Source organism: Haliotis rufescens, unplaced genomic scaffold (assembly GCF_023055435.1).
Source record: "Haliotis rufescens isolate VD_foot unplaced genomic scaffold, xgHalRufe1.0.p SCAF_32, whole genome shotgun sequence".
In the NCBI taxonomy this organism is placed as follows: domain Eukaryota; kingdom Metazoa; phylum Mollusca; class Gastropoda; order Lepetellida; family Haliotidae; genus Haliotis; species Haliotis rufescens.
The window spans coordinates 3231466-3243592 of NW_025964024.1; the positions used below are offsets into that span (position 1 = coordinate 3231466).

The 12127-nt window shown below is 43.1% G+C and overlaps 1 protein-coding gene across 6 annotated transcripts in view; it reads right to left on the bottom strand.

The window, feature by feature from the left end:
- Positions 1–11000, bottom strand: part of LOC124116620 (feline leukemia virus subgroup C receptor-related protein 2-like) — a 34613-nt gene extending 23613 nt beyond the window's left edge. The window contains exons 1-3 of one of the 6 annotated variants that reach the window (XM_046478023.2): positions 10835–11000; positions 2341–2368; positions 60–637 (exon numbers count right to left, since the gene is read on the bottom strand). In XM_046478023.2, coding sequence (XP_046333979.2) covers positions 60–637; positions 2341–2368; positions 10835–10900 — 672 coding nt within the window. In that variant the 5' untranslated portion in view covers positions 10901–11000. Of the gene's footprint in view, positions 1–59; positions 641–2282; positions 2369–2954; positions 2976–3192; positions 3329–10834 lie in introns of those variants that run through there. The other 5 variants (XM_046478022.2, XM_046478026.2, XM_046478024.2 and 2 more) reach the window with 5 other exon arrangements.
- Between the last annotated feature and the right edge of the window lie 1127 nt (positions 11001–12127).

Consider the following 12127-nt stretch of genomic DNA (forward strand, 5'->3'; position numbering starts at 1 on the left):
ACAATAATACATGGAAATATTTTGATTTTAATTGTAGTTTATAAATTGAGTTATCTTACCTGATTTCCAAAGACGCCTAAAGATGTCGCTGTCGAGACTTCATCCGGGCCAAACCAGGCAGCCGCTAGAGGCGCTGGCATGCCCAGGACCCATATCTGTGCCACTGAGCAGATTGTCTGAGCAAACATGAGGACGCCAAATCGGTCAGGGCTGACGCTACCACACTTCACCCACGCTCCCACAGCGTTGAGGAACGACCCAACAACGTTACACACCCTCAGACCCTTACTGTCCATCAGCCACGTGGCTGGGAAGATTAGAGGCACGTAGGCCAGCATGTAGACCATAGACAACCAATCGACAGCGGTCTCCTGCTGTAGCGTGTCCCCTGGGAGGCTGGTGTTGTAGTAGCGCAAGATGACGTTGGCGATGATGTTGAGGTGGATCCATTGGAAGGAGTTGCTGAAGGAGTAGAGACAGAAGAGCCCCAGCATCAGCCAACGCTTCTTGAATACCCGCGTCTCTCCATACTCTGCACCAGCCTCAGTTGACCCTTCTGGAGGGGGCGTGATCGGCTGCTTTGATTCTTCGGGCCCACCATCGTTCTTCATCTGTAGTTCGGTGTCGCCGCTCGTATCTACTGGATCATAAAAAGAGGATACCATAATACAAAGGATCTTGAAAGTGACAAGTTTAGAAGTTTAGATGTTGCAATTGGCCTGACAGGACGACATACATCTACATTTGTTTGCTGTTCACTCAGCAATATTCCACCTATATGACGGTCCGTACATAATTAAGTATGGACCAGACAATCCAGTGACTGATATCATGAGCATCGATTTACCCAATTAGGAAACGATGACATGCATCAACCCAGTCAAAGAGTCTGAGCTACCGATCCCGTTAGTCGATCTATCTTACGACAAGCATACAACGAAACATGGGCTGCTGAAGACCACTTCTAACCCGGAGGGATTCAGCTACGTGGATACACTTCTGCTACTATGGCGTTTCAGCGGTCCTTGGACCGCCTCCGTGGCCTAGTGGAAGAAAGTCCGGGGTTCGATTCCCGGACGCGTCATACCAAAAGACGTTAAAAGATGGTACTTGTTGTTACCCTGTCTGACGTTCGGCATAAAGGGGCTTAAGTGAGTGATTGATTTTGGTTTAAGGCCGCTTTTAACAGTATTACAGTTATATCACCGCGTGTCAGCTTAATGTGGGAGGAAAGCCCCAAGCAGGTCTCAGACGGTTACCACTTCGGTGTAACCCACGAGCACGGGTATGGTGCTGACAAACCTAGAAACATAATTGGGGCGAACCGGGATTCGAACCCACAATCATAGGTTTCTTGTGTGCCCAAGGGACGCAACTATGCAAGCGAATCGCGTCGCCTCAGACGACTGGGGCACCTGTGGCCCCTTTAAGGGGCTAAAACAAGGACTGGTCGGCTCGGTGTAAGTATACAGTGTGCGAGTGGGGTATTCATTTTAAACTGCGGCATGGTACCTCAGTGAGCTAGCACTATAAATCTGTATCAGTCCGGACTAGTACAAGCAGCCACACACACACGCACGTACACGTCGCTATATAAGTGGAATAATCCTCGTTAAACCCTATTTCACCTCATCTCTCGCTTCTCTGGTTATTGCCAGAATATTGACTAGAAAGATAAAACCAGTCACAACACAGTAAGTCAATCATCAAATTACCAGTAGCACACACGAAACATGGCCATGCAACAGATCCAGTCATCGGTCAGCATACAGCCGGTCAGCATCTCAAGCGTGTTTCCAACTACACGAACTAACCGATACAACGAACTTATATATTGGTCCCGGTCATGTGTTGTATATACAGTAAACTACGGTTATAACGAACACGCTTATCACGAACTGACGGATATAACGAACTTACTTTTTTGGTCCAATATTTTTTTGGTTATGCTGTATATATGCTTATAACGAACTACGGTTATAACGAACTAAAATTAGTAGTCCCTTTGAGTTCGTTATAACCGTACTTTACTGTATGTTGTATATATGCTTATAACGATCTATGGTTATTGCGAACTAAAATTAGTGGTCCCTTTGAGTTCGTTATAACCGTAGTTTACTGTACTGATAACCAATATGGCTGCAACGGCGATATACATTTGCCAATCAACACGTGTCGATCATTACCTGATGAATTTATGAAGTTATTAACAGTTATATAAGTTCTTATTTCATATATTTGTCTTCAATCATCTCGTATAAGGAAGTACATGAAGACTTAACTACTAGTATTCACGCTCCAGAATTTCTTCAATATTATCTCGAGTACTGCAAGGTTTACCTGCATTCTTGTGGGCGATGTCGTGATTCTGTAAATAAAAACAAGTGGGCATTTAGTCAGTTTGTTTGTTTGTTGTTTAACGCCGCACTTAGCAATATTCCAGCTATATGACGGCGGTCTGTAAAAAATCGAGTCTGGACCACACAATCCAGTTAATGACATCATGAGCATCGATCCACGCAATTGGGATACGATGACCTGCATCAACCAAGTCAGCGAGCCTGACCACCCGATCCCGTTAGTCGCCTCTTACGACAAGCAGACGCTTTTGTTATATTTCAGAAACATTTCCAAATCATCTACACAACAGGCATCCTACTCATTCACTGTTACAGGAACAACCCTACACGGTGATGCTCAAGTAACCCTCGCTGGTATACAGCATACAAACTGTATGACCTCTAAGTATACGGGGTCAGTCTGCTTAATGCAACGCAGTTCCCGGGACAGCGATGGCAGCGAATAAGACGCAAAGCAACCAATTCAAAATATAAAGACGTTCAGATAATGTATCCCTGGAATTATGGTTAAAACGTATCCCGTGAAGCATGTCATATCATCAATTATGTCCGTTGACCTCTCAAGCTCAGTGTCCTTAGCCAATCGCTGTGTACCGTGTCTCCGGATCCGGAGGTAGAGGGTTATTATTCCGCCCGATTATGACCCCTTGGCCTACTTGCACAAAGCGATCTTAGCGCTAAGATGATCGTAACTCCCATACTTTGACATCGGCTTTCAATAGTCGTAGCGCTAAGATCGCTTTGTGCAAGTGGACCCTGGTCCCATTAGGCTTTCCTCTGTGTCAAAGCCATCACATGACTTTGTCGCTAGGCATCAATCATCACTACTTACTGCTATCGCGCACTCGGTGGAGGCAAAGGCCAAATACTCGCTGCCAAGTGTCCAGACACTCGCTGCCCGTTACCTCGGGCATGTGGGACAGTGACTACACGAGACTCATCAACAATAAACATATTCAGTGTGTCAGCTGGTCCTACATCGTTATCAGACGTGTTCAAAGTACGTTGAACGTTACTGAATCAATAATAATATATAGATATGAATAATATGCTACAGTTAACTCAGATGCCGTGACATTATTACTGCGGTGCGCAGTATCTAATAAAGTACCGGGCGAAGCTATAATATGTTCATTAAGTGTATTGTGATGCAGAAAAATACTATGGAAACCTAGAAGGGACATCGTCGCGTTGTCTCGTTGTCGCGCATTTTACACATTTTTATGGGGCGACAATGCGACAACGCCACCTATTTCTTTTACCTTGAAAAATGTCGCGTTGTCGCATTGTGGCCCTTTGGTAAAATAAACAAAATGTATTCAAAGCGCGTCAATGCGACAAATGGCCTAAAATGTCGCATTGTCGCACTCTGTTTATTTTGGCACGTGCATGTTTTTGAAATAACGACAACGCGACAATGTCCCTTCTAGGATTTCATATATAACAGTGGTGTGTTAAGGTTGGGAGAAATGAGAATTGTTGATTTGATGGGCCGTTTTTTGTTTTATAATTATTTTTGTTTATGATGTTTTGTGTCGTTTTGTGTTAAATTTGGTTTTCCTTTGTGGTTGATTTTTTCATTGATTTTTATGGGCTGATGTTAACTGAATTTTGGAGGTGTTGGAGCTTGGTTCAAGGGTATGGGGATGGTGGTGACCTGGCGTTGACTGGACCATGGCTGACGGGGGCTGTGGGCTGCAATATGTGGTTGTTTTGGTTTTGATTCCTATTTGAGGTAAGACTGAGTCAAGGAGAAACTTAAAATTAGGTCACAAGATCCTGACTCGTCCAAGGGACGCAACTCGACAAAGCCTTGTAAAACAGGGTGACCTGTGCTGCAGTTATAGAGGGCGAGATAATGTTAGGAGAACTCCACCCTGTGTTCATGTATACTATCTTGTATGTTGAGGTGTTATGTTTACCCCTGACACGGTACATAGAGTGCAAACATACCTAGTGCAAACATCAACCTTAGTCAGCTCCTTGTCAAGCGCGGAGGTATATGTGTACGCAAGGAAGACATATTACACGGAGCCATGGCTTCTCCCAGTGTTTACGTGTATCAAATAACGTGTAAGTCCACAGCGACTTTACAGAAAACCTCACAGCTCGATTCTGTAACAAGAGATTTTGAACCTTAAACTCTATGCCGAAAGACAAAGAAAAGCATCAATAAGAATCACGATCTCATCTGTGTACTGTACGTGTCAAGTGATTGTAGGACTACCGAGACTGCAGAATGGCTCAATACTCGATTATAAGAGTGTGTTCCTCAAATTCCAGGCCGACGGACGAAGGAAAGTATCTGTTTCAATAAGAGTAAGTGAGTATGGTTTTACGCCGCTTTTAGCACTATTCCAGCAATATCACGGCGGGGGACACCAGAAATGGGCTTCACACATTGTACCCATGTCGGGAATCGAACCCGGATCTTCGGCGTGACGAGCGAACGCTTAACCACTAGGCTACCCGACCGCCCCGTTTCAATAAGAAGCATTACGACCATTACGTGACACTGAAACCCTAATATTAAAAAGATTAAAACATATGAATGAACTATGACAACACGGTGTCCTTTATTCCTTCTGCAAATGATAATGCCCTGAAAAATTGCGTTACTATAAGGGTAACGCTATTTTTCAGGGCATTATCATTTGCAGAAGCCCGAGGTCTTCCATTAAGTGCCGGACGAAGAAGGGCAGTTGCAAAGACCGAGGGCTTCTGCAAATGATAATGCCCTGAAAAATTGCGTTACTATAAGGGTAACGCTATTTTTCAGGGCATTATCATTTGCAGAAGCCCGAGGTCTTCCATTAAGTGCCGGACGAAGGAGGGCAGTTGCAAAGACCTCGGGCTTCTGCAAATGATAATGCCCTGAAAAATAGCGTTACTATAAGGGTAACGCTATTTTTCAGGGCATTTTCATTTGCAGAAGCCCGAGGTCTTCCATTAAGTGTCGGACGAAGGAGGGCAGTTGCAAAGACCGAGGGCTTCTGCAAATGATAATGCCCTGAAAAATTGCGTTACTATAAGGGTAACGCTATTTTTCAGGGCATTATCATTTGCAGAAGCCCGAGGTCTTCGATTAAGTGCCGGACGAAGGAGGGCAGTTGCAAAGACCGAGGGCTTCTGCAAATGATAATGCCCTGAAAAATAGCGTTTCCGTAATTATAGCAGAAAATGGATGGAATTTGTTATCAGATAAAGAGAAACAACAATATCGGTTTGGAATCATTTACTGCAGTCAACACGAACGTCACTGACCCACTTTTACAAATATGGAAACGTCATAGAAAAAACAAGAGGACGTCACCTATCCCTACCCTATGACGTCACCTTACAACAGGCGTGATAATGGCCCGGCGTCAAGCAATATGAGGGCATTATCAAGTTACCGTGGCCCGCTCATTTCTGATAACGTGAGGGCGGTTTAATGACAATTCTATCCATTTTTGCTATAACATAAGGGTAACGCTATTTTTCAGTGCATTATCATTTACAGAAGCCCGAGGTCTTCCATTTACTTAAATGATAAAGCCCTGAAAAATAGCGTTACCCTTATATTATAGCTAAAATGGATAGAATTTGTTGTCAAATAAAAAAATAATATACAATATCGATTTTGAAACATTTAGTGCAATCAACACGAGTTTCACAGACCCCCCTTTACAAATATGGAATGATAACATTTCTGATAACAGGCGGGCGGTTTAATAATAATTCTATCCATTTTAGCTATAATATGTGGTAACGTGTAATTCCATGGAATCGAATCGACGCCATGTGTGTACGACGTATATTGTTTGTTTAGCGTGGATGCTATAAACTTGTGTCCACTGAGCGTATCATCTGCTGTATTGAAGAGTCTCTTGGCTGTAAATCTACATGTTATGACTAACTAGCGAAGCACTTATAGTTTATAACCACTTAAAGTTAAAAGCCTCTGAACATAAATACAAGAGACAAAACCCTTTCCATAATCATAAGAAATCTCTTCTAAAAGTGTCCGTTGTCCGGTTCCGACTATACCAGGAGCATGTGTGAACTTCAACTTAATGTTAACATCAAACTAATTAATCACACTTATTGCGTGCGCGTTTTTATTTTGTCCATGGCGTCGTGGAAGTTGTATAATGAGATATGTAACCGTTGACATAGAAACACAATATCAATAAAAAAAGGTCAACTACATCGGTCAAAGGAGAAATAGTATGTGCGTCTGTTGACTTTCAATATCTTTTAATGCCACACGGTGCTTTGGAAAACAATGGTTGTATGATAACACTGACATCTGTATCATCCACAATATATGGTTGTGTGACAACACACTGGCATCTGGCATCTGCATCGTGTACAATAAATTGTTATGCCAAAGCACTTAGATCTGCTTCTAAATCGTAGGCAATAGTTTCAGAAAGGCTGCTGTGTGGCGTTGTCTTGTGGCAGAACGTTACACAACGTTGTTGTGTTGCGTTATAGGGCAAAGTTGTCATGTTGTGTTGTGTTATAGGGCAAAGTTGTCATGTTGTATTACGTTAAGGTCAAAGTTGTCATGTTGTGTTGGGTTATAGGGAAACGTCGTCATGTTGTGTTACGTTATAGGGAAACGTCGTCATGCTGTGTTGCGTTATAGGAAAATGCCGTCATGTTGTGCTGCGTTATAGGGAAACGTCGTCATGCTGTGTTGCGTTACAGGGAAACGTCGTCACGTTGTTTTGGGTTATAGGGAAACATCGTCATGTTTTGTTACGCTATAGGGAAACGTCGTCATGCTGTGTTGCGTTATAAGGAAACGTCGTCATGCTGTGTTGCGTTATAGGGAAACGTCATGTTGTGTTGCGTTGTAGGGAAACATTGTCATGTTATGTTGCGTTATAGGGTAACGTTGCATTATAGGGTAACGTTGTCATGTGGTGTTGCGTAATGAGGAAACGTCGTCATGCTGTGTTGCGTTATAGGGTAACGTCATCATGTTGTGTTGCGTTGTAGGGAAACATTGTCATGTTATGTTGCGTTATAGGGAAACGTTGTGATGTTGTGGTGCGTTATAGGGTAACGTTGCATTATAGGGAAATGTTGTCATGTGGTATTGCGTAATGAGCTGTCGTCATGTTGTGGTGTGTTATAGGGCAACGTTGTCATGCTGTGTTGTGTTATAGGACACGACGTCGAGGCATAATGGCACACGCGCAATCAATCCCCATTCGGCCTTACTGGGGTCTATTCTAGTCCGACTCAGGGCGAACATCCTAGTGATCAATGTTTACAGTATGGGCTTTGTCTAGTTGGTTTGTTTCGGGGAGAGTTACACCTGGTGTCATCCCTGATTTTCAGTTATCCATTCATATAATTCTTACCCCTAGACTGCCTTTACGCCCACTCGAATCTGTTTCGGCGGATAATTGAGGCTGGTGTTCACGTTCTATATATATATTGTATATGTACGTCGAAGGTACAGTCGGCCGGTGTAGAATACGGACATGGTTTTGTCGGACAGAACGACGAGACGGACATGGCCTACTTTCTACAAAACAATGCATTGTTGGTTATAGAGGACATGTATGGACGAAGTGATGAGCCCCTCAAATCTTTGGTTCATAGTTAGGCCCTTTCTCACTGTACTGATCAATAAAATGAAAGGAAGAGCTCATTTTCCCACTATGTATAACATATAATATGACGAAAATGATAACCCAATTAACTATAGAGATATCTCACCAATTGACTCATTCGCCAAAATATTACTCTCCATTTGGAATAAGAGGTTGCAAACCTGGTGTGAAGAGAAAATGTATCATTAGTGGGTCAAAGGCTATTATAGGGCCAACTACCCTCCGACAGATGATATATCTACAGTACAGTAGTTTATAACGAATACGCTTATAACAAACTGACGGATATAACGTACTGCGATTTTCTTTTGTCCCGGGCATCCCGGGTAAATATCCTGTTGTATGCTTATAATGAAATACGGTTATAACGAACTCAAAGGGACCACTAATTTAGTTCGTTATAACCGTAGTTCATTATAAGCGTATATACAGGATACATACAGCAAACGCCCGGGACCAAAAATAACCACAGTACGTTATAAGCGTTGCGTTATTATAATGAACTACGGTTATAACGAACTAAAATTAGTGGTCCCTTTGAGTTCGTTATAACCGTAGTTTACTGTATATGGAACTTGTGTACAGACACGGGGCATCATATATTGGTGAAGAGTTACTTATCTCCACACAACACATAACCACCGACACATCATGCTGACGTCTTCAGATGACAGTCGGCGAATAACATGGGCAACAACAGTGAAACCTATTCTTGTTAGTATGCATTTGGATATGTTTGGTGAAGGCAAGAAGTACATATCTTTATTAATATGATTAAAAAAAAGTTTTCTAAAACCCTGCAACACCCATGGCAGTCCTTTTCAGATGATTCATCAAAATGCTATCATTATAAACAATTTCAAATCCTCTTTAATGTTTTATTATTAAACATATTTCATTGTCTAAAAAGACAAAGGGATTGGGCACAAGTGCAAAATGTTGACATATAATGTCCTGGCATCCCTAGACACTGGAAAGTGGTTCTCTCTCGCTTTAGACGCCGTTCTTGTCGTCACAAATAGCTGTTGTGGGTTATGAGAAGGTATTTTCTAATAAAAGCCACACAATCCTTTTTAAAATGACAATAGTATTCTCTGCTTAAACCACAGTTCATTGTAAGATTCCGACAATACCATCAGTATGTGTTTATGAATCACTAGTGTCAAATACTGATGATACAAGGTGTGCACATCCTGCTCCATTAGTGACACGTCACAAACACATGCAGGTGCTTGTCACTGATGGGGAATTTGTGAAATGTCCCCCACATGTCTACCATAACGCTTCACTGAGGCCTTGAATGCCGTAAACCTGATCAAACAACTTTTGAGCAAGTTTCGTATGACGCTCTTTGTAAAAAGTGTTGGTTGGTTGGTTGGTTTGTTGTTGAACGCTGCACTAAGCAATATTCCAGCTATATGACGGCGGTCTGTAAATAGTCGAGTCTGGACCAGACAATCCAGTGATTAATATCATGAGCATCGATCCATGCAATTGGGATCGATGACATGCATCAACCAAGTCAGCGAGCCTGACCACCCGATCGACTTTTACGACAAGCATAGTCACATTTTACGGCAAGCATGGGTTGCTGAAGACCTATTCTACCCCGGAATCTTCACGGGTCTTGTAAAACGTGAACCTGATTGCACATTACACCTGTGTATACATGGTAAATCAAAAGGCTTGCACCATGTTGAACGCCCGCATTCTGGGTTAGAAGATCCCTAGCAACCTATGGTAGTCGCGACTAGTGAGTGAGTGAGAATGGTCTTAAGCTACTTTTAGCAATATCCCAGCAATATCACGGCGGGGAACACCAGAAAGGGTCTTCACACATTGTACCCATGTCGGGAATCGAACCCGGATCTTCGGCGTGACGAGCGAACGCTTTAACCACTAGGCTACACGACCGCCCTTGGTCGCGGTGGTCAGACTCATTGATTTGGTTGATGCATGTCATCGTATCGCAATGCGTAGATCAATGCTCATGATGTCAATCATTGGAGTGTCTGGTCCAGACTCCATTATTTACAGACCGCCGTCATATAGCTGGATTTTGCTAAGCGCAAACCACAAACTAATTGTTGACAACAGGGAACCATTAATATAACCAGTGCCCAAAAAAATAATTTGCACTGAATGTATTTTGAGCTGAGGCCTTATACTGAATAAATTCACGTAAATCTGTCTGTTTATTTACCTTCTATACGGCCTTGTGCGTTTCTTTACTATCATCATGAAAAACTTGCAGTGTCTATATCATACAAAGAAACGCGTACCGTCTAGTGGCGATACAATTAGCATAGCTATAATACATACCCTGCTACGCTGCACCCAGCAAGGAGAACAAAACGACCTTTTAACACTGCATAGCTTTAATATGACGCTGCATGCTTCAATGTCCGTCATGCAATCGCAACGTGCAGTGAGCTCAGGGTGAAGCCGCGACCTGTTATCTCTTAAAATAAATTGCCATCTTTGACATATGTGTGGTGATATTAAGATTAACATAGCCCACTCCGACACAGTAATACTGTCCAGAGCTGACCCGTCCTTGTTTTATCCCCTTATTAACTCATTTTAGGGATACGTTTTCGAAAATAATAACCACGGCAACTAAACGCACATTCTGTTTTCATTCATCTAATTAGTAATTTGTGATCAGAAAATCTATATCTCCTTTTCCAAAACCCGCATCCGCCCTCACACCAGATATTCCTCACTTTGTGGCCATCAAATCTAGTCATAACCGTCCGATGTTCCAAACAACACTCAGAACCAGAGAGGTCGGGGGCAGAGGTCAGCGCGTGAGATGCGGAATGCCCATTACTCTGGAATGTACACATCTATCGTTCTTACCTCAACTTCCTGTAGTACTTTAGAGAAGGTTGGCGACACAATGTCTCCTTGACTTTCCGAGGCCATGACTGAGCTAAACTGCCAGTACAGTGTCGGCTAGTGACACGACAAGAGGCTGTGTGTGGAGTCCCAGTCTCTCTCGCTCAGAGCGGCACAGCTACGTCGACTGTATACAACCACTTTCAGGGGGGGGGGGGGGATTGGGGGGCACTGCTTGTAGAACACCCTCAATAATTCATTTCGCGGTTGATAACCGCGTCAGCATCATCAGCTACATTGGACCAGGCTTATCTATTAGCGGTGAAATTTGGCTATTAACTCCGAGCGGAACGGTTAGTTTAAACCACGGCATTTGGCATTCCTCAAGCCTTGCTCCAGCTAGGGTTACATTAACAAGAGACCATGTATGTATATGTTCTCTGGTTGTATTTAGCAAAGCCTATACCTCCATGAACAGGAATAAGCTGTATAAAAACAAATTTAAAATATTGATGCATGTGTCGTAAGCCCCACGAATACGAAGCTGTATAAAACATTTTTTTTAAATTGAATAAATCAGATCAACAGTACCTTCAAAACATTCATAATAAAAGATATTTTTAACTCAATTGCTGGTGTATTTATATTTCGACCACCGGATCTGTCTGGAGGATAAAAGCTCCACAGTTGGTTTATGACACAAATCTAGTGAGTGAGTGAGTGAGTGAGTGAGTGAGTGAGTGAGTGAGTGAGTGAGTGAGTGAGTGAGTGAGTGAGTGAGTGAGTGAGTGAGTGAGTGAGTGAGTGAGTGAGTGAGTGAGTGAGTGAGTGAGTGAGTGAGTGAGTGAGTGAGTGAGTGAGTGAGTGAGTGAGTGAGTGAGTGAGTGAGTGAGTGAGTGAGTGAGTGAGTGAGTGAGTGAGTGAGTGAGTGAGTGAGTGAGTGAGTGAGTGAGTGAGTGAGTGAGTGAGTGAGTGAGTGAGTGAGTGAGTGAGTGAGTGAGTGAGTGAGTGAGTGAGTGAGTGAGTGAGTGAGTGAGTGAGTGAGTGAGTGAGTGAGTGAGTGAGTGAGTGAGTGAGTGAGTGAGTGAGTGAGTGAGTGAGTGAGTGAGTGAGTGAGTGAGTGAGTGAGTGAGTGAGTGAGTGAGTGAGTGAGTGAGTGAGTGAGTGAGTGAGTGAGTGAGTGAGTGAGTGAGTGAGTGAGTGAGTGAGTGAGTGAGTGAGTGAGTGAGTGAGTGAGTGAGTGAGTGAGTGAGTGAGTGAGTGAGTGAGTGAGTGAGTGAGTGAGTGAGTGAGTGAGTGAGTGAGTGAGTGAGT